Source organism: Capsicum annuum, chromosome 8 (genome assembly GCF_002878395.1).
Source record: "Capsicum annuum cultivar UCD-10X-F1 chromosome 8, UCD10Xv1.1, whole genome shotgun sequence".
In the NCBI taxonomy this organism is placed as follows: domain Eukaryota; kingdom Viridiplantae; phylum Streptophyta; class Magnoliopsida; order Solanales; family Solanaceae; genus Capsicum; species Capsicum annuum.
The window spans coordinates 43,520,512-43,544,220 of record NC_061118.1 but is presented as its reverse complement, the minus strand read 5'-3'; the positions used below and the strand labels follow the sequence as shown (position 1 = coordinate 43,544,220).

General features: G+C 35.7%; 1 protein-coding gene across 4 annotated transcripts in view; it reads left to right on the top strand.

Moving 5' to 3' along the window:
- Positions 1-4,334: 4,334 nt before the first annotated feature.
- LOC107846669 (uncharacterized transporter C405.03c) overlaps positions 4,335-23,709 on the top strand; it is a 45,245-nt gene continuing 25,870 nt past the window's right edge. For 2 of the 4 annotated variants that reach the window (XM_016690987.2, XM_016690980.2), the window contains exons 1-5: positions 4,335-4,896; positions 11,456-11,848; positions 11,973-12,190; positions 19,580-19,650; positions 19,740-19,841. In XM_016690987.2, coding sequence (XP_016546473.1) covers positions 4,816-4,896; positions 11,456-11,848; positions 11,973-12,190; positions 19,580-19,650; positions 19,740-19,841 — 865 coding nt within the window. In that variant the 5' untranslated portion in view covers positions 4,335-4,815. The remainder of the gene's footprint in view (positions 4,897-11,455; positions 11,849-11,972; positions 12,191-19,579; positions 19,651-19,739; positions 19,842-23,709) is intronic. The other 2 variants (XM_047395418.1, XM_016690994.2) reach the window with 1 other exon arrangement.

Below are 23,709 nucleotides of genomic sequence, written 5' to 3'. Positions count from 1 at the left end.
ATTAACTAACTTTTGTTTTTGCTTAAAGCTTTTGTATGAAAGAGTGTAGAAATCAAATATGTAAAAGAGGAGAGAGAGTTTGCTTGTCCTCCCCATAATAAAAGAGAGTCTTGTTTTTATAGTGGATAGAAGAATGAATAAGTAAAGGAAAGGAGATAAATCAGGGATGATTATAGGAATTCTTTTCCTTCATTACATAATCATATCAAGATTTAAATAAATCAATCACAATTAACATAATTGATCACATAAAAGATTATCCGACTTAGTTAAGGCAAGATAAATAAGGAAGGAAATTAATCTCAAAAGATTTTTTCAAACAATATGGTAAGGACAATCAAAATCAGTCAACTCATCACACATTACTTGGCCAATTAATATTCTCAATTAAATGTAAGAGTGAATCAAGCTTACCATGAATAGAGAAGTAAGAAAATAGGCCAGCTAAAATCAATCACTAGTGACATCAAAACAACTATCACACAATTTCAATACTAGCAAGAAAAATAAATCACATTATCACATTTAGAAAGCAAATACTATACCAGGAGAAGTTTAGAATTAGGCGTCACTGTGTAACCCATTAATTTTGAATCAAAGATACGGAATCAATCACAAAAATATATATCGGGGTTGAGCATGATTGAAGGCTAACTAAATTCATCCCCAATATACTCATTGTGTCAAACAAAATGCATTTAATAAGTCAGTGACCATCAATGTAAACTAAAAATAATCATCGCTGATAAAATTTGGGTGTTTTCATATATGTTAGTCTAAGGGCAGAAACAAACATGAAATTGAGAGAATAATCTCAAAAATCAAAGTCAAATTTCACCAATTTCAAATCTAAGAATCTGTTAAAAAAATAAGGGTAGAAGAAGAGCATAAATTCAAAGGGAGAAATAACCTTGGACAGATTCAAAATATCCATCAAGGACTTTAGTGTTTTCCGACGATGTTGGACTGAAGCTCGGAGGCGATAGTGGCTAGAACGGCGGAGCTCCGACGGCTGAGTAGCGGGATTGCTGGCTAATGACGGCTGGAACGGCTGCTTGTGGCTGGTGGCTGGCCGGATAGAATCACGATTGGAGAAAGAGGACCGAGGAAAGCAACGGTCAGCAACAACAGTGGGGTTTACCGACGTATTTTGTCGGTGGAGCAGCGGCGGCTTAGGCCGATTGAAAGAGATAAGGACGACACTGGTCGCTGGTCTGGGTGCGCCGGTTTGAGGTGTTCGTGGCTGTTTTAGTCGGAAACAAGAGATGGGGGCGCCGATGAGAGAGAAAAAGGGATAAAGAGAAGGTAGAGAGATAAAGAGGGGTTTGACTGGTAGGTGCGACTGATGTTTGTGTAAAAAATAAATTAGGGTTTGATTGTTTTTATTAAAAGAAAATAAGAGGATGTTTTGATCTTAGCCGTTGGATCAATATTGATCAACGACTAAGATTAAAATAATATGATGGTGATTTAAAAAATGAGTCAAAATTGCATTTTAAATTTGGAATAAAAAATTGATGCCAATTTGGCTAAAATTGACATCAATTAAAAATAACAATGACTAAAAATTAAACATATAGAAATTGAATAAAATAGGCTATTATTTTGAAAAATAATAATTAATAACAATAATAATAATAATAATAATAATAATAATAGATAATGTATTTGTAAATTGTGAATGTGCACATGTATATGAAAAAATAATAATTTAATAAATATTAATAAAATTATTAAAATATTATATTTAAATTAATAAATTGTAAAAATGATACCAAAAATTAATAAAATAATTTGTACATTTTAAATCATAAATGTGACACGTCAAAAATCTATTTGATGCAAGAAAAGTGTGTAAAAAATATCAACATTTAAAATTAATAATTTTGCTTAAAAATAGTATCTTAAAAAGAGCTTTGGGCGGTTAGAATTAGGTGTCAACAACCTGTAGGTATTATTATATGAATATTGAGCTACCCAATCCAGGCTAAGGTTTAAAAGTGCACGCTAAACCTTTTTCCCTATCCCGGCATGTGATAAATATATATATGTATATGTTTATGAACTTGATTTTGTGCATTGATTTTGAAATGATTTTGAACTATTGATTATGTAATTATGTTATCCTTATCCGTGAGTTACACGCTAATGTTCACCCCCCTAATCGTCTTCGGACGTTGTATCCCCATGCAATGCAGGATTTGGCCATACTTTTACTTTCTCTGCTCAATAATTGTGGATTGATCGAGAGCCGACTTGAAGTGGTGAGCTTTGACGCTTCGGAAGGCTCCATTTCACGATTATGTTTTCCTTTTGAGTTATAGAGTATTGGTTACTATTTTTGGATTCGGTTTGGTAGAGACTTTGTCGGACTATTGTGGACTTAGGATGGTTTGTTGTTGGTTGGTTTGGTTATGCACATATCATAACATCTTTAATTTCAAGTTCTCTAATCTTGTTATATATTCAGAATTCATCCGATATGGATATGAGGAGGTCTATGGTTTGGGTGTTGGGGGAGGTCTCAGGTCTTTATTGAACTTGATATACCCGACACGACCAGAACCTAGTTCGGGTCATGTCTAGTTGACTCTTAAAATTTTGCATGTATCACATAAATGAGATAGAGGGAGTAACATACATAATTTCAAAGTTAGTATAGTAAAAGTTAAGAACGTAAGATGTTTTAAAAAGAGAAATGACCAAATTTTTTACGACACAATCCAACTTCACCGGGGTCTTATTACCCCAAAACTAAATTTTAGCATATTTTTGTCAACCTTTTTAGTTAATGTGGCACCTTTTGTCAACTTTTTTAGATGACATGATACCTTTAACGTGGACCAATTTTAGATAATAAAGGTGTGACATCGACACAAAATGGTGACAAAAATATGCTAAAAAATTGAGTTCAAGGGTGAAATTGGAGTGTGTCTTAACAACCTTGACCATAGTTCAGAGGTACTGAATGCTTATCTCTTTGAAAAAACATGTAAAAATTTGATACTCTTTAAATTTCATCTTATCTGCATAAATTGTGACAAAGAAACTAATATATATTGAGTCCGAAGATTTGAATTTAGTCAATATTAAAACGTGTACTTAATATTACCTTATATAATAAGAGAGAGTTTAGGCAAAGCACACACGTCTCCGTTGACATGTCTGCTTGCCGCCTTTCACCTGCTTATTCCGTGATTTTACTATATCATTCTTAAAGAATTATTATATGTCATTTACATATTAGAAAAATTAATAATATTTAATAAAAAAGTAAAATAGATATTTATGACATGTCTGCTTCATCTGCTTTAACCGTAATTTTACTATATCACTCCTAATTGATTATTATAATTCATCTAAGTAGTAAAACATTAATAATATTTAATATTAAATTAACTTGATGTCTTATATGATGCCCACTTAATTTTTTTTCAAAAGTATTTTCATAATAATTTTGCTACATCACTTCTAATTAATTATTATAAGTTATTAAGACATGTGTGCTTCGCTGCTTCAATCATTAATTTATTATATAAATCCTAATTAATTATTATGATTATCTAAGTATTGTGTCACTTAAATTAGAATACAGAAAAAAAAAATCAAAAATAACAATAATTAAAAAGTTTAATTATTTAAAAATATAATTGACTATCAATGCCGCAAAAGTTTGGACAGGGAAAGTAATATATATTATTTAAAAATTAAATAAAAAATATTCTATATTATAATGGTTAACAACTTAAATATCTAAAAAATAATTAATTTATTATATCTTTCAAAAAAATACATAAAAAATATATTAATCACAATAATTAGCAATTAAAAAATTTAAAAGATATAAAGTATTTGGTTGACCTTCGAAGTTATATCAGTGCCACTTAAATTGAAATAGCAAAAAAGAAATTATAAATTTCAATAATTAAAAATTTAAAATATTTTAAAAATATAATTGACTATCAATGCTACAAAAGTTTCGACAAAGAGAGTAACGTGTATTATTTGAAAATTACATAAATGATATTCTAAATTACAACAGTTAATTAACTTAAAATATTTTATTATATATTATTACTATGTGAATAATATAAATCATAATAATTAATAACTGTAAATATTTTTTGAAAAAACATAAATTTTTTGATTATGAGTGTCATATTAATAACTTAAAATATTCTTATATAAATTTCATCAATCTAAATATAATAATACATGTCTAATTATTAATTAAATAAATAAAATTTTTATATAATAATACATGTCTAATTATTAATTAAATAAATAAAATTTTTATTTAAACAATAAAATTAAATATAACATAAAATTTTGAAGGATGAATATTACTCTCGTGCACAGCACGGGTAGCCAACTAGTAAAAATAATAAAGGTCGGGAAAAGAAAGGGATATTGAGATCCGGCCGGGCGACCGACAACCAGTAATAGAAAAAAATAAGCAACAGCCCTTGTAACTCATAAAAATAAAATAGCTATTGGAGCGAGTGTATGATAATTTGACATTTGTGCGTCTTTTTACCAAATTTCCCTCCATTATTTCCGATATAATTGCGTTTCTTTTCCCATCTCTGTCCTAAAAACGTAGCAAATCAGCATTCATCTACTTGTGAAATAATAAATTCATACACCTAACAATCCAATCCAAACTATTTAGCGTGTGGGTCAGATTGCAGGGTCTTCTTTGCGTTTGGTGACAAGTTGTAAAGCGACCAGAAAACTAACAAAGTTCAAATCTTTGGTTAGATTTTCTTGAGAACATCCATCTGGATTTTGAGTTATTTTTGTTTTTGTTTCGTGATGGGTTGGAAATACAAGGCAGGTCTCTTCCTTATTTCAGCTGTTGTTGTTATTTGGGTCACCTCTGCTGAAGTTACCCAGGTCAGTTTTTCTTTCTTTATGCACGTGTCTTGATGTTTTATGTTCGGAGATGTATCCAGATTTGGTAGTAAGTTACAAAAGTGGTAAACCTTGGAATTTTTTTGTTAATCTTTACATAATGCTATTTAATTTCAAAAATAGTCAATTTAAGATGAACATTGATAGGGTCCAAATGGATGTTGAGGATGTAAAAGTCCCATATTAGTTGTCTGGTAGTTTACTTGTATGAACTTGGGCGGGAAACTACAGGAATAACCCAAAATAAGGTTAAGGTGACTTTCAAATTTTGATCCAAATAAACGAGCTTCATAAAAATAACCTTCAGCTATTAAGTAATATATTTTCAGGCAAAATTGCCATGACCAATCGTCACAATGAATAACAACTCTATACTTATTTATTTTTTAATTTTTATTTTTCTCTTTTTAATATTACTTTAACTTTTATTTTTTCTTTTCTCTTTTTATTTTTGTTTTTTCAATCGTTATTTTTTTTCCTCTCAACTTTTTTTTCTTTTTTATTTTACTTTAATTTTTTATTTTTTAGTTCTTTTTTTGTAATTTTTCTCAACCCTTATTTTTTTTACTCCTCTCAACGCCTACTTTTATAAAAAAAGTTTTTTATTTTTCGTTGATTTTTGTTTTAATTTTTTAATTTTTTTTCGGCCTTTATTTTTATTTTATTTTTATTTTTATCAACTTCTATTTTTTTCTCGTTCTCTCTCAACTTCTACATTTTATTTGATTTTTATTTTTTTAATATTTTTCTTTATTTTCTGCAATTTTTTATTATTTTTGTTCTTTTCTTCGATTTCTTCAAATCAAGTTACATCTCAGGAGCAAGAGTTGACACTATCACATTATAAAGGCAAGACTTATGACTTTCAAACAACAAACTACGTTTTATGGGCAAGAGTTCACACTACCACATTGTAGAGGCAAGACTTATGACTTTCAAACAACAAGTTATGTTTCATGGGCAAGAGTTCATACTACTACATTGTGTTTTGATTTATGAGATATTCTATAATTCTTACCTTAGAAGCAAGACTTAACTCAAGTATTTTCAAACAACATATTATGCCCCACGGGCAAGAGTTGACTCTACCACATTATGTTTCATTTATGAGATGTTTTACAACTATTGCCTTTGAGGATACTATTGCCTTAGAGACAAGACTTAGCTCAAGAACTTTCAAACCACAAATTATGCCCACGGGCAAGAGTTGATGCTACTACGTTATGTTTTCATTTATGAGATGTTTTTGCCTTAAAGGCAAGACTTAGCTCAAAGACTTTCAAACTACAAATTATGCCTCACGGGCAAAAGTTGACACTACCACATTATGTTTTCATTTACGAGATAATCTACAACTCTTGTCTTAAAGGCAAGACTTAGCTCAAGGACTTTCAAGCAACAAATTATGCCCCACGGGCAAGAGTTGACACTACCACGTTATGTCTTTGTTTATGAGATGTTCTATAACTCTCGCCTTAAAGACACGACTTATCCCAAGAATTTTCAAACAAGTTATGTATATTGGGCAAGAGTCAACACTAATACGTTGTTTTTTACTTATGAAATGCTCTATAACTCTTGTCTTAAGAGGTAAGACTCAGCATAAGGACTATCAAATAACAAGTTATGCCCTATGGGCAAGAGTTGACACCACCACATTGTGTATTGATGTATGAGATGCTTTATAACTCTTTCCAAGGACTTTCAAGTAACAAGTTGTGCCCCATGGGCAAGAGTTGACATTACCACATTGTTTTTTGATTTATGAGATATTCTATAACTCTTGCCTTAGAGGTAAGGCTTAACCCAAGGACTTTCAAATAACAAATTACACTCCATGGGTCAGAGTTGACATGATCACATTATGTTTTGATTTATGAGATGTTCTATAACTCTTGCTTTAGTGGCAAGACTTAGCCCAAGGACTTTTAAACAAGTTACGCTCCACGGACAAGATTTGACACTACCACATTGTGTCTTGATTTTTGAGATGTTTTATAAATCAATGACTTTTAAACAACAAGTTATGCCCCATGGGTAAGAGTTGACACTACCACACGATGTCTTGATTTGTGAGATGTTTGTAACTCTTGCCTTAAAGGTTCGAATTAGTCTAAGGACTTTCAAACAGCAAGTTACGCTCCATAGGCAAGAATTGACACTACCACATCGTGTCTTAATTTATGAGATATTCTATAACTCTTGTCTTAGAGGCAAGACTTATCCGACAAGTTATGCCTATGGACAAGTGTTGACACTACCACATTGTTTTTTGATTTATGAGATGTTTTATAACTCTTGCCTTAAAACCAAGACTTAACTCAAGGATTTTCAAATAACAAGTTATGCTCCACAAACAAGATTTGACACTACCACATTGTGCCTTGATTTATGAGTTGTTTTATAATTTTTTGCCTTAGAGGCAAAACTTATTCCAAAGAATTTCCTAAGACAATTCATGTCCTTAAATTTGCTTTGATGTTAAAAAAGAAGATCCCTTGGCGGATTATCCAATTTTGTATTTATTAGCAAAATATAATAGAAGTTGAAAAAAATAAAAAAGAGATCAAACAAAATAGAGAAATAAAAGAAGAGATTGAGAAAAAAAAGAAAAAAATAAAGATTAAGAAAAAAGCGAAGAATTGAAAAATTGAGAAAAACAAAAATGAGACGAAAATAAAAATAAAGTTTGAAAAAATGAGGAAAAAAGAGAAATGATAAAAACAAAAAATAAAGGTTGAGACAAATGAATTAAAAAAAGAAAATAAAGAAATGAAGAAATAGATAATATTTGAGAAAAAAGAAAAAGAGAAAAAAATAAAGGTTGAGACAAATGAATTTAAACATGAAATAAAGTTAAAGGAAAAATAAAAAGTGAAAATAACAAAAATAAAAATAAAATTTGAGAGAAGCGAGTATGGAAAGTTTAAAAATATTTGAGGTGTAGAGGGGCAAAATTGTACTTGTACTATACTTAAAAAGGAAGGAAGACTAGTCTTTAAATATTTTTCTTATTGGGGTCAAAAATCCAAAGCCACCTTCTATTGGGGCTATACCATGTAATTTTCTGGACTTGGGCAATCCTCATCTCTTGAGCTACTATTGGGGCTATACCATGTAATTTCCTGGACTTGGAACAGTTACAGCTTACCGAGGACATGACCCTAGATAGGAAGGTCTGGAAGACGCGAATTACGGCAGAAGAGTAGGGCCAGATTGGGTCGCTAGTGTAGGGAATTACTCGGTGGGGTTTGAGGTTGTTTTTTTTTTTATTCCCGTTATGATTCCGTATTCAGTGTCCCATGCTTATTACGAATCTGTGTGCTTTCCTCTGCTTTCCGCTGTTTTATATTTCTTATGGGTGCCGTATTTATGTTATGTCATCTGCTTCTGTGCTTTACTATGTGTTTGTGTGATATCTTGTGTCTTGAGCCGGGGGTCTTTCGGAAACAGCCTTTCTACTTCATCAGAGGTAGAGGTATGGACTGCGTACATCTTACCCCCCCAGACCCCACTAAGTGGGAATACACTGGGTTTGTTGTTGTTGTTGTTGTTGGGCAATCCTTATCTCTTGAGCTAGTTTTTGAGGTTGAGTTAGGCCAAGATCCATTCTGTATATGGTATTAGAGCCAGGTCTACTATCACTATTTGGGCTCCCGGTCCATGCGCCAGTTGGTCCTTGGGCGTGAAGGGGGTGTTAGAGTGGGTAAAAGTCCCATATTGGTTGGGGATGGACAGGTAGTTTGCTTATATGGACTTGGGCAATCCTAGCTAGTTTTTGAGGTTGTGTTAGGCCCAAGATCCATTCTTTACAGAGGATTCATCCAACTGGTTTGCATTTGTTGCAAAATTGTTGTATTGAGATGTCGTAATGTTAAGATTTTTATATCCCAATCAATAGAAAGGCTATGGGATTAAATTATCAGTCAGGTGACTTTTGTATTAACATGTTATAATATGGTTGGTTATTGTCTTACTGACATATAGTTTGTTCTGTGCTCTTACAATTTCGTATGAATCACCTCACAGCTAGAAATATGATAGTACATTTCCTTGCTTTCATACAACACCAATTCATTGCTTTACATAATAGAGATAAGAACATCAATTAAGTGTTCAGTAACTTTAGGTTATTTCTCATGTTTACGTAAAGTAACAAGCTTATGCTGGGTCATTCTGACATGATTTAGGGTACTTCTTTTCTTATTCTGGTCCAGTTTCGTCCATCCTTTCTTCAGAGGAAAGGGACAAGATTGTTGGTTGCATTTGTAATTTATTCAAATATGCACAGTACTTGCTTAGGCTGTACCTAAGGTACTTTGCTCAGTATTTGGCACTTTGCATTGTGATCAAAGAGGATATGGTGTTCAAGTAGTTGTCAAGTGGTTCATATGAGATGCTTCTCCTTATTCAAATCTAAACATGTTGTATGCTTTATGTCCCTGGTTGCTCATGAAAACATTTCTGACAATTTTTTTTTGATAACCGTGGTGTCTGGGCCAACTTATGCGCACTTCGACTAATTCCATGGGATACCTGGCACCTCCCATCAACAGGTACCAGGTAATTCTGTTCACCAAGGCTGGGACAGGTGAGAAGTAATCACCTAGTGTCTATCTCTGCCAGGGATTAAACCTGAGAACTTATGGTGCTCAACCCACATCATTGAACCACTAGGCCACACCTTTGGGTGCATTTCTGACAATTAGCGGGGAATCATCTCTTTATTATATATGTGGCCATTATTATTCTTTAATAGATATCTAAGAATGTTAAAGACATGAAAGGGACTTGGATGCGAAGATGCTTAATTTGAATTACCCATCTATGAGCAATCCCCCCCCCAAAAAAAAAAAATGTGTTGGCTTAATATTTACTGCATTGAAAACTATGTTTTAGCCTATTGGCAGAAATTTTGCTGTATCTTACATCTTTGGCTAGGTCCCTCGCCCAAGTGTTTTTAGGCTATATAAATACACATAATTGCATTGCACAAGAAAAGTACTCCCTACTCCCAAGTATATTGCCCATTTTTCCTTCTCAAAGGTCAAACTCATATTAGGAAGAGCCATAGAAGAATTGGGTCATGCCTAAAACTACCTTTGAGTTACTTAACATCTGGAAATGTATAGGAAGAAGATATTGTGAGGAGAATTGGTCGCAACTGATCCCGGTGAAGGAGGCTTACAACAATGATGTCCTGCCTTAGTTGCTTTATCCTTCCCTCAACCTCCCCAGAAAGAGTTTGCATATGGTTGATAACATGGAAAGAGAGAAATTTAAGACTTTTTGAAGACACAAGCAACTCAACCCACAAAATTAGGATGACTTGTCTTAGTTTATTATATTTTTGGTGTAAATAGGATCTTGTCCAGGCGACACCACCAAAAAAGGGATCTCATGGGTTATATAGGGGATTTGATAGATCTAATAGGCAACTTGTGATGACACAACTGACTGATTAGAATAGCTTTTGACAGTATCCTCGTGATTCCTTAGTGAGCTTGTAATTATTTTCAGCACCTTCTAATGCTGCTTTTGCTCTATATACAGCCTACCGGACATTATCTTTATTAGAAAAAAGGTAGTCACCGAGTAATTTTTATTTTGTAATTGTAAACAGATGTACCTGTTTTCATGTGCATGCAAGTAATTATTGTAGAAGATGCATCAACTATAGAGATGATAATTTTAGTACTTCCTACAACAACAACAACATACCCAATATACTCCTACCAAGTGGGGTCTGGTGAGGGTAAGTGTACGCAGTTCATACCACTACCTCAAATGTGAGATAGAAAGACTGTTTCCGATAGTCCCCCAGCTCAAAATAAGACAATCTAAGATAAGGAATAGTAAAAGAACAAGATACAATAGAAATTAGCATATTCAATAATACCATAAACAAGATACTTCTAGTAACACACCAAAAGATACAATATCCAGACTAACCTTCTACCCTAATCCGCCTTCTCCACAACTTCCTATCCAGGGTCATGTCCTCGGCAATCGAAAGCTGCTCCATGTCATGTCTAATCACCTCCCTCCAATACTTCTTCGGTCTACCTCTACCTCACTTGAAACCATCCCTAGCCAACCTCTCACACCTTCGCATTGGGGCATCCGTGCTCCTCCTCATCACATGACCGAATCATCTCAACCTCGCTTCCCTCATCTTGGCTTCCACCGAAGTCACTCCCACCTTATCTCGAATAACCTCATTTCTAATTCTATCTTTCCTAGTACTCCCACACATCCACCGAAATATTCTCATCTCGGCCACCTTCATCTTCTGGATGCGGGCCTTCTTAACAGGACAACACTTCGCCCCATACAACTAAGTCGGTCTAACCACCACTCTGTAGAATTTGCCTCTAAGTTTGGGTCCTTTGGGGGTTATAGCACTGTAGTACTATGAAAAAAATTGTTCCTGCATAATCCTAAATGAGTTGAATTACTGAATTTGAATTTGCATGGGTGAACATGATGCAACCTTCTATACTATGAATTGAATTTTTTCATTGTGTGTGTACTATGACAGGGCATTTTCTCAGAATATAAGCAGCCATTTGCAATCACATACCTTGGAGCTTCTTTGCTGGTAATTTATCTCCCTGTAGCATTTCTTAAGGATTGGATATGCGATTTGCTGAAGAGACGCCCTAGTAGAACTGATAAAAGTACTGACAATGAATCATATATGAGACATAGTTCTCCTTTAAAGCACACAGTACAGAAAGTCTTTGAGATAGAAATCCAGAAATCAATGGATAGAAAAGACAGCGAAGAAAATATTTCGGCAGAGGAAGAAGGAAAACCTCTTGTTGCTATATACAATGGTAGTTCTGATGATCTAAAAAATGGAAAAGAGATGACGGCCTGGCAAATTGCTTGTTATGGATTCTTTCTTGCTCCTCTCTGGTTTATAACCGAGGTGTGAAAGTCAACTTTAGTTATGTTTGTAATTTGTTGCCTTCCCCAAAGTACAGGAAGGAAAAAGAGAAACTGCTTTGCTAGAAAACTCAATGAGCTTATTTGTGTCTTTTGTTTTTCTGCAGTACCTATCAAATGCAGCACTTGAGCATACAAGTGTTGCAAGCACAACAGTACTATCTTCTACGTCGGGCTTATTCACTCTTTTTGTTGGTGTAATATTTGGTGAGGATTCCTTAAATATGGCCAAAGTAGTTGCAGTCTTTGTTAGCATATCTGGCGTTGTCATGACCACTCTAGGAAAATCTTGGGCGACGGATGAATCTCACTTGAATTCCTCCTCGTAAGACATCCCTGTACTGTATTGACTTGACTGGAACTGCTTTAAATGAATTCCTGTTGCACTGAGGTTTTTTTGAGTTTAATATAGGTCTCTTAGTTTCTGGTTGAAGTTATGTTTGGTTTAAAAAATCGTAACTGAATTTCTTTTGTCGCACATTTATCTATTCCGAGTAATTTAATTATTTTACTTGTCTTACTACATTTGTTTTTCTGTATGATTCTTTTCTGGCTAATATATGACACAAACAATTCCAGTTTTAGGTGGCAAAGTTAGAAGAAATGGTTCAATTATGAAGAAGAACAGAAAGAACTAGATTCACTATACATTGATCATAGGCGACTGATAAATGTATGTGAGATTAGAAAACAGCTCATATTCCTAACATAGCATTCCCATGAACCCTGCATTTCAGCTCTTTATTGTCCCTTACCTGCTTTGCTACGTCCCCTAACTGTACAAATATCAAGGTTTCTTGTACTTTGGGCTTTCGTAGTGTAAATTTCTTTGTTAGTACATGGGGTTTTTGGATTTTCAAATCGTTCTTAGTTCATCATCCTTCTTGTGTCTATCTTCATCTATTTATCAATTTCTATCTTGTTCTCTTAGTTAAATTCTTGTTTTCGTATTTGCCTGTTATCATTTGGTATTGGAGTCGAGCTTAAGATTGTTTCCACAATTCTAATCTTAGGTTTGTTATCGCGAAAATCACGAAAAAAATAGTTCACGTTTTTTTTTTTGGTGTTTTTGAAATTTTGAGTTTTTGATTTTTAGTCTTGTTTGTGTTTCCGATACTTAGAATCCTTTTCTCTAGTATTTAGTTAGTCGAAATCTAAAGTTTGAGCTCAATCCGGGTTGAATTGTGAATTCCACCATTGTTGGAGCTTGAGTTTGAAGAAATTTGAAGTGGGTCCAAAAATTTGAATAGTTTGAGTTGCGTTTTTGGCTTTGAAATTGCTTGGGTTGTGTTTGTGAGCTTGGGTTTTGAATTTCATCGAATTTCTAGTTCATTTGCTTAAGGGTCAAATTTGAATGTTCTTCATGTTCTTAACGACTTGTTGAAGAAGAACACTCAAAAGTTAAGGTTTGATCCAAAAGGATATAGGAAAAATGAGGTGTAGTTGTTTATGCCAAAGAATATTCCAAAGAGAGTACAAAGGGCCCACAAGAAATTCTTACCTATGAGTGATGGCTCATCTGTCTAATATCCAAGTCAGTGACTAATCGTCACCCTTACAGTCGCAAGAAGTCTTGGAGACCATTCTGGATTAGCCTAAGTCTGACGACTCCCCTGACGGCCAGTTGCACCTGTGACGGTCAATCACATGATCAGTCGCTGAGACAAAGTTGGAACCGCTTTCTGGATAAAACCTGACGGCTCTTCTGATGGTCAATCAGCCTAGTGATAGCCAGTCATGCTGGAAAAGTTCTCGAAAGCTAATTTTAGATTTCTAGTTTTATTTCTTTGATTCTTAATCATCTTTACTTGATTGTAACACTAATTATCAATTAGTAATCCACCGACTTAGTTGTGAGTTCATTCTTGAGCCCGCTTTCGTTCTTCGTACCATTTTTTTGTGCTTTGCTAGTTTTATTTCGTCGTAATTTTTTGGTGCAAGTCCATAAACAATTTCTTTGAGTCTTTCAATCAAGAATCTATTTTGGACAAGAGTAACAATCGACACCTCAGCTTTCATTAAAGTATATGCCATCATTCAATATTTGCAGATCCAAGTGTGAGGCACACAAAGGTGTGTAGAGTTGTGAGGTTATTTTCCTAACATTAACTTGTTAACATGGAAGGATAGGAGGATGGTCAACATGGAAGATCGTCTAAACTCCGCCCAATCCACTCCTCAAACCTACCATGCCTCATCTAGTGGACACGCTCAAAACACATCCGATACTATCTCCTCGGAAACCCTCCACCAAATGTGCTACCCACCAAGGCAATCACAAGACCCCATCACCCAAACCACTACCTACCCATACAACAGTAATCCCGTTTATTCACTCCAACCCCAATTCAACTATGTCAACCAAGAAATTCCCTAAAACCAAGATCCACCTCACCAAATACCCTATGACTAAGTACCGCAAGCACCACCAAAGTAAAATCCACTACCTCAAGCATCGCCTAACCAAAATCAACCTATCCAAGTTGAAGAAAATGGGTTTGAGGAGCATGATGAGGTGGCTATGTTTGCGGAGTACGTGAGGAATAGGCCAAGGGTTTAAGGAGGCATAGCGGTCGAGGAGAAAGATTTGGTCCGATCCACATAGAAAAGGTAACTTAGGAAATCGACCCTAAGGGGAAGGACACTGGAACTACCATGAGGAGCAAGGTGGCAATGGAGGCCGAGATGTAGGGATCAATTCAATCAAAGAGTAGTCTTCCAACTTTCAAGGGGGAGAAAGTGATCCTGAGGCTTATCTAGAATGGGAGTCCATTTGTGAGAGAATCTTTCAAGTCAATGATCTCATCGATGTCAAGAAAAGTCGCTACGTCATAGCCCAATTTAAAGGGTTTGATATTACATAGTGGGAATATGCCAAAAGATTTCAACAAGTTCTAAACGAGGGACAACTACCACTATGAGATGCATTGAAGGGTCTCATGAGAAAGAAGTATGTGTCGGAAAGATATAGACATGAGTTACTTACCTAGTTGTACAACCTAAGGCAAGGGGACAAACGTGTTTTGACTTACTATGATGAATTTCAACAATTGATCTTGAAGCTTGAGTATCATGGGAATATGGAACATGTCGTCATCCGCTTCAAGGTTGGGTTGAACAAGGAGATCTCTTTGGTAATGACTTGTCATATGTTTGCTACCATAAAAGACATCTTTCAAACGACCTTGGATGTTGAGAGGGATCTCAAGAAGAGGACTTCTATCAAACCCAAAAGGTACTTATCTACTAATTATTGGGGTAAGAACAAAGAAGTAGCTCAACCGTCAACTGGATGGAACAAGAACAAGGATGTCAACAAGTCTGATGATGTGAAACCCATAGAGAAGACTATTCCAAAGTACCCTCCAAGGAATACAGTTAACAAGTATCCAACTCTTAATCCTAAAGGTTCTCAGTGTTTTAAATGTCAAGGTTGGGGACACAAGGCAAATGAATGTCCTAACCGGAGGAATGTGATCCTTAGAAAAGGGAGGATGTATTACCTTGGCGAAGAGGTGGGACAAGAAGATAATGAACGAGAAACCCAAGAAGGAGAGGGGTTTGAGGAAGACGCGCAAGTAGAGGAAGGAAATGAGGACGCTTAGCCTCAAGACAGAGTTTTTAAAGTCCCAAACTTTGTGGTAAAACGAGTAATGATTAGTAAGCCATTAGATGACTCTTTAGTCAAAGGAAAAATGTATTCCATACTAAATATCTTATCAAGGAAACTATGGTGCTAATTGCTCACTGATAGTGGAAGTTGAATGTAGCTAGTGCCACCATGGTTGATTTCATGAAATTACCCACAACCAAGCATTCCACACCGTACAAGCTCTAATGGCTAAATGAGTGTGGAGAATGGAAAGTGACTAGAGAATTTGTGATTCGGTTCAAGATTGGGAGTTATCAAGATGAGGTGCTTTGTGATGTGATTCCGTTGCAAGCTTGTCATATTTTGCTTGGAAGACCATGAAAATATGATTGTTCAACCAAACATGAGTTCTTAATCGGTATTCTATTGAGTTGAATGGTCGGAAGTTCACACTTCATCCCCTTTCACCCTCATAAGTGAATGAGGTACATCAAAGAATGAGAGAATTGAAGGAGAAGGGTAAGAAGGAAGGTGAAAAGGAACCCCATGAAAAGGAGAAGGATGAAGGGGAAAAAAGAAAGAAATTGAAGGGGAAGAGGGATGTTGGCTAGGAACAAGGATCTATTCAAAGAACATGATGATGACACACCCACGCTTCTCCTCGCCTATGCTTTTCATGCTAACGACTCTACTGCTCCTATCCCTTATTTTATTTCCCTTGGTTTGCAGGACCATGATGATGTATTTTCAAAGAAGCTTTTGGATGGATTTCCCCTACTTCGGGGAATTGAACACCAAATTGACTTCGTGTTGGGTTCAGGCTTGCCAAACGAACCGGCCTATCGAAGCAATCCGGAAGACACAAAGTAACTCCAAAAATAAGTTGAGGAACTTCTCAACAAAGGATACATCGAGGAAAGCATGAGTCCGTGTGCGGTTCCGGTGTTGTTGGTGCCAAAGAATGCTGGGACTTGGCGTATGTGTTGATTTTCTACGTGACTTGTCTTTTGTTTTTCCCCTGTCTTCTTACATACGACTCCTTGTCAAATTGGATTATGGTAATTTTTGACCTACTTTTAGTTGTAATAACACTATTTAAGTCAGGAGTTGATAATAAAAAAATACGCTGCTTTTAACTGGAAATTAAAAAAAAACTTCTTCGCATCCCTTATTCTCTAACTCGATCTTTGTTGTCCGCCGCTAAGTTCTTGGCTCTCCTTGCTACACTTATTTTCCTTAACAATATTAAAACCAACAATTGGTATCAGAGCTTTAATCTTGAGCGACCTGAGTGTGTGCATCAATCTGATCCAGTGGATACCATGAACGAAGAAGCAAGTTTTTCTTTAATGGCACCACCAACTTTCGATGGAGGAAGTTATCAAATTTGGGCAGTTAGAATGCAGATATATCTGGAAGCTTTGGATCTTTGGGAAGCTGTTGAAGATGAATACGAGATAGCTCCCTTGCCAAACAATCCCATGACAGCGCAGATTAAAACTCACAAGGATAGGAAAACCGGAAATCAAAGGCGAAGACTTACTTGTTTACTGTAGCTTCATACAATGTCTTCACTCGTATCATGTCTCTGAACTCAGTGAAAGAGGTATGGGATTATCTCAAGACTGAGTATGAAGGAGATGAAAGAATTCGAGGGATGCAAGTGTTGACTCTGGGATGTGAGTTTGAGTTGCAAAGAATGAAGAAACGTGAAACCATAATAGAGTACTCTGACCGAATTCGTAATATAGCAAATCACATTAGGTAGTTGGGTTCCACTTTTAACGATTCCAGGATTGTTGAGAAAATCCTAGTGACAGTACCTAAAAAATTTGAGGCTACCATTACTATAACGCCCCAGATTTTTGGCCCTTGAAAATTCTTGAGCTTTAGGCTCACTGCCTTGATTACGACTCACTTTATGAGCCATAGGGTGTCTTGACGGGTCATGTGACCCTAGTCATAAGGTGGCCAGTGGATGTTTTTTGAGTTTTTGTCCTAGGTACGACTTGGGGGTACGAGTCGTAGGTTGTAGTTATAGGTCCTAGGGACCCAAGTCGTAACCAAATCAGAAATTTAGTGACAAAGTTCTGCTCTGAGTACGAGTGGCTCACTAAGAGCCGTAAGGATATGTAACGAGTCGTCTGTGCCATTCGTAGGATGTCCAGTGTTAAACCTATTTGGGTTTTGTGTTGCTCACGACTAGACCTTACGAGTCGTAAGATCTTGATTTGGGTCCTAATCTTAAGTCGTAAGGTCGACTGTGTATGGGATCCTAGTCACAGTCTTGGTTACGAATCGTGATGACAAATCGTAAGGAGTGGTTATGAGTCGATGGTGAACTCATAACCAAGGATGGCATTTTTACAACTTTTAAGTTGAGGGCACTTTAGACATTTCTCACTTAAAACCCTTTAGACCCCACGTCCATAAAATTCTTTTGGGGCATTCATTTAACACTTTAACGGATTAAACACTCTCAAAGCTCTCTTAAAATTTCTCTCAAGGAAGAAGCTTATGTTTTCCAAGAAGTGGTCATCTAAGGGCTCAAGGGGTTGATTTCTCTCCGTAAATCTTCGTAACTTAGGCATGTGACTCTTTCATCATTGTTAGTTTGCTAAAAGCATATGTTTAAAGTATTGTTCATGAGTCATTATGATTTTTCATGCTTTGATTATGGTTTTTACACATGTGGGTGCTAAAGGGTCATAGTTAACCCCCAATTTGATGGTTTTGCCTTAATTTTGGCTTTGGTAATGCTACGCCCTCAACCTATTCGTGAAATCATTAATGAGAATGACCTTGTCACAAGTTTGAATTGTGTGTTGAACTAATGCATTGGCATAAAACGGTTAATGAATGATGAATGGCTTTATGAAGGCCTTTATGGCCATAAATTGATTTAAATTGCAACCTTGGGGTTTGGTTGGCTAAATGGGTTCGAGTCCCAAATGTGGAGATAATGTGATGTCTTTGTTGGACAATGGGTTCGAGTCCCAATTGATGAAATTTGGGTCTTTTACCTATTCAGTGTGTTAGAAATTTGGCATTGTTTTTCATTTTTTCCTTGATCATTGAAAACAATCTTCGTTGACACAAGGATCTCTTATAATATAAACCAAACATGAGTTTATGAAGACTTCAAGTAGTGCGGGATAGGCTTATTACTGAACTACTCTTACTTTGTTAACCGCTATAGATAAGAATGAATCAGTTTAGTTCCGCATACCTTGCTCTAATAGGGTGCTTAGAGTTTCTAAGTAATGGCAAACAACAACATACTTGTTGAAATTCCACAACTGAGGACTAGGAAAGGTGGTGTGTATGTAGTCTTGCCCCTACCTTATCAGAGAAGAGGCTGTTTTCGATAGACTCTCCCCTCAAGTAATACATATCAAACTAGTAGGGAAAAAAATACAATAGAGTATCAATAGCAACAACAAATAATACAATAACCGAAGGAGACAACAGGTATTGATAAAATCGAAGTCTAAGAAAGTAGGAGAATAGGGAAATGATAGTACCACTGATAAAGAAAACTAGACAATGTGCGATTACCTATTGACCTTCTACCCTAATACTCAACCTCCATATCTTCCTTTTTAGGGTCATGTTCCTCGTAAGTTGCAGGTGTCTTGTCTTTTTAATCACCTCCCCAATACTTCTTCGGCTTACCTCTTTTTCTCCTCAGGCCCACCATAGCGAAGCTCTCACATCTTCCCACTGGACATATGGGCATCTCCTCATTACATGCCCGAATCATCTCAGTCTAGCTTCCCTCATCTTGTCCACAATGGAGGCCACTGCCATCTTGTCCTGAATTTATTCATTCCTAATCCTATCTCACCTAGTATGCCCGCAAATCCATCTCAACATACTCATTTCCACTACTTCTAAGCATTGGCAAGCAAAAAAATATATGTATATCCTTGTTTTAATGAAACTTGAGACATCAATCTTTATATCCCTTAATTTCCAATGACGACATAAAACGGCATCGTCCTTTTTATATGAATCTTCGATTTTCTTCAGATCCTAAATTCTCTGTTGTTTTCATTGGTGTTCCTTTCAACTGTGTTTCAGGGTGATGACTGATAGTTAAACTTTTTGTTTCTTTTAAAGAAGTGATGAACGTTCTCTCCTTGGGGATCTCTTCGGCCTTCTATCAGCAATGTCATATGGGTTGTTCACTGGTTAGGCTTCTTGTGGATTATTCTTGATAACTTGGTCTTCGTTGTACAATATGATGAGATGGATAACTTTTTCTCCTAATGTTCTGCAGTTCTTCTTAAAAAGTTTGCTGGTGAGGAAGGAAAAGGAGTAGATATGCAAAAATTGTTTGGGTATATAGGATTGTGCACTCTTTTGACGATGTGGTGGCTTGGTAAGATTTGATCCCTTTGCGCAAATACTAAGTAGTTCTGATTTGTATATATAAAACAAGCAGTCTCTTCCCTTTTGCACTTTGGAATGCTTTGTTGTCGTCTTCTGAAAGAAGTTCTTTCCCCAAGTTTTCCAGTTCAGGGTTGTGGTTGAGAAAAAAAAACATGTTTAAGGTTGTAAACTAGAAAAGGTGCAATACAATGTGACTCCAATATTGTCCGTCTGTAATCTCATCAGCCATTTTGTTATCAGACTAGCCACACTTAGATAGGTTAGAATATAAGACAGGTCTCATACTCAACCTGCAATCTTCTGGCTACAGTACATGTTATACAGGACATTGGGTAGGGAAATCTAGATAAATGCAAGTTATGAAGTGGGTGTTGATTTTCTGATCAGGTCCATAGTTGGTCGATCAATTTATCTCCAAAACTATTGGTAAGTGTGTAGTCCGACACTTTGACATATTGGTTTTTCCATTTAAATGGTTAATTATTATAGTTGGCTTGCCTTTATGATGCTATTGAACATCAAAATGCTGGATATTCTTTCTTTTTGCAACTTACATGTATTGCTAACAATTTTTTTCTTTATGGGACCATGATTAAGTGAATGGACTCCTACTATAGAACTTAATGTTTTAATAAACGAGTGATGTTGCTCAGTTTGGCTCCAAACGTAGCTGGTAACCTTTTACTTGCTATTAGTGACTGGGGGGCTCACGGGCCCTTCTATTTACACATTTGAGGTTGGGAATTCTTTTTTCTAAATCTAACACTGTTCTAGATATGGTGCATTATTGATGTTTACACGTAAATGATGGTTTGCTGGGACACTAGGATAGTATGTCTTGAATGAGCTGGCAGATTGCAAAATTTGCCCTACAATGACTGGCAGATTTCAATCAAATCTACTCCACAAATCATCTACCAGATTGACGTAATCAGCTCCTGTAAAAATGGGATAGCATGTATCTTAGGAAAATACATTATTTTAGGAAATAGATTAGGGGAAATCCCTTGATTCAAGAATCTCCCAAGAATCAGGGATTGATTAGTTCATTCTGATCTTACTTTTCTCTCTCTTATAAATACTGTACAATTCTATGAATAAAAAATATACTTTTGCATTATCTTAACTTTCATGGTATCAGAGCGGGACGTTTTTCCCTAGTATCACATGGAAAAAACAGCTTTCCAAGGAGATCATCTTTCTGGAACATCAAAAGAAGACAAAAAGTTCTTCTCTAGAAGTTCTTGCAGAAAATATGATGACTCAAGGAGGCAATGTTTCTCACATGTCCTTCCAGTTAACTTCTCATCGATTTCATGGGAAACCACCGAACTGGAAGCAGAAGGGAGTTGATAATTGTGGCTTCCAATATCAACATGGCCAAGCCCTCCAAACAACTCATTTTGAGCAGGAGCATCCTCCTCCTCCAGATTTGTCTCCATTTACAAGGGAACAATTAGAGATTTTGCACAAACTCCTTCAATCTCCCCAGTTCCGTGTAAATGCACCAAATCTTTCTTGTTCTTTTGCTGAAGCTATCATACCATCTGCTTTTCTTAGTGCCAACTCCAACTGAAATGATTCTTGGATCATAGATTTAGGAGCTACTGTGGAAGTTCCCGTGCTTTCTCTACTTATACTCCTTGTGCAGGGAATAATAAAATCAAGATAGCTAATGGTTCCTTTTCCGCAGTCGTTGGAAAAGGAATTGTTAAACTATCACCATCCCTCAGACTTCATGATATTATTCATGTTCCAAAACCATCTTGTAATCTGGTTTCTGGAAGTAAATTAACGCGTTCTCTTAATTGTCGTGCTATTTTGGACTCTGATTTGTGTGAATTTCAGGAAAAGGTCTCGGGATAGACGATTGGCAGTGCTAGAGAATATGGAGGTCTTTATTTTCTTGACAACGGGGACAACTCTCTACAACTGAATCCTACTTGTTTGAACTTTACTTCTGTTTTGAATAGAGTCATGCCTTGGCACTATAGGCTTGGACATCTAAGTTTTTATTATTTAAGACATTTATTACCTCAGTTCATGCCAAGGTGATCTACTACGGAAACCATCTATCTTGTGAGGAGATTGATGGAGTAATACCGGAAGAGGAAGATAGACTTGTATATGGTGTTCATTGACCTCAAAAAGGCATATGACAGTCTCGAGGAAGTTCTCTGTAGATGCCTGTAAGCTAAAGGTGTACCGGTGGCTTATATTAGGGCAATAATGGACTTGTATGATGGAGCTAAGACGCGGTTAGAATAGTAGAAGGAGACTCAGAGCACTTCCAAGTGTAAATGGGGTTGCACCAGGGATCCCCTCTTAGGGGTCGTTTGGTAAAATGCATTAGTAAAAATAATGCATGCATTAGTTTTGTGTATTACTATACCTTGTTTGATACACTTTTTCATCCTATGTATAACTAATGCTTGCATTAGTAATTTTCACTCTATTTGGTATTGTGGAGTGTATTACTAATGCATGAAAATCCTTGTTATTAGTAATGCAATAGATTTTAATGAATGCATTAGTATGGTTAAAGACACAATTATCCCTTAAAATCCTTTCCACCATATTTATGGAGGGTGTTTTTGTAATCAAGTAATTTTTTTAAGAAATTATACAATTCATGTTATTTTTATTACATCAAATCAAAAACTGCATAATAAAAATTCAAACATTACTAATACATCATATTTTGCAGCAAACAAAAAATGCGATAAATATCTAGAAATGAGAAAAAATAATTATTTAAACCGAATAATAGTGTGAAGCTCAAGTTAGAGAAGTAATAATCGCACTTAGCCTAACAATAACTATGATGGAGACAAAGGATAGTGAAACTTTTTGAGAACATTACGTGAGAAATCAATTATCAACTACTCCTATTCAACTTGGTAATCAGTACCTCAACTTTCTATTTAATGACAGAATTCTCAATTTGAGAGATCATTTAGCAAAATTGGCATGGTATTAGAGCTTTCTATTAAGTGCTTTAAATCTCAGTGTCTTGAATATGTCAAATAAAATTTTTTTTGATAGTTTTTGGTATGCTTACGGTTAGTCAATCCTAAGCATCTTGGGATTTAAGTCTTAGTTATTCTAGTTATCTTGAATTGTTGCGTTACTGTCTTCCTTAGCCAGTCAAGAACGTGGTGTCACATCAATTTGAGTCCTTGCATGCTCATTTCACTGAAAAAAATTACTCTGTCCGAGAACTTCAATTTCAACTATTTGTCACCAAAAAAGAACTAGAATTATGGGGACATATAGATGGAAGTGATTTTGCTCCTATCGATCAGACTAAGCTCGGTGAAGGGAAGATTAAAGATGCTTGGGTGATGACATGAATTTTATGGTCAATTGACCATCTTATAGTTCTTAATCTCAGGCCATACAAGACAACAAAGGCCATGTGGGATACTTACAAAAGGTTTACAACCAAGACCATAGTGCAAGGTGCTTTCAGCTAGAGTTTGAAATTGCTAATTACTCTCAAGGAGGTCTCTTCGTTTCAGATTATTTTTCAGGATTTTAGAACTTATAGGCTAAATTTACTGATATTGTTTATGCTAAAGTCTAAACTATCTGCTGAATCTGTCTTTGTAATTCAAGCCGTTCATGAGCAAAGAAAGAGAGCAATTTTTGATAAAATTCCGATTTGAATTTCAGAGTGTTTATTCTAACTTGATGAATCGTGACCCGTCTCCTTCTTTGGATATTTGTTTTAGGGAATTACTTCATAAAGAGCAGTTGGATGGTTTTAGGCGGGGTAGGGGTAGGCCGAAGAAGTACTGGGGTGAGGTGATTAGGCGGGACATGGAACAGTTACAGCTCACCGAGGACATGACCTT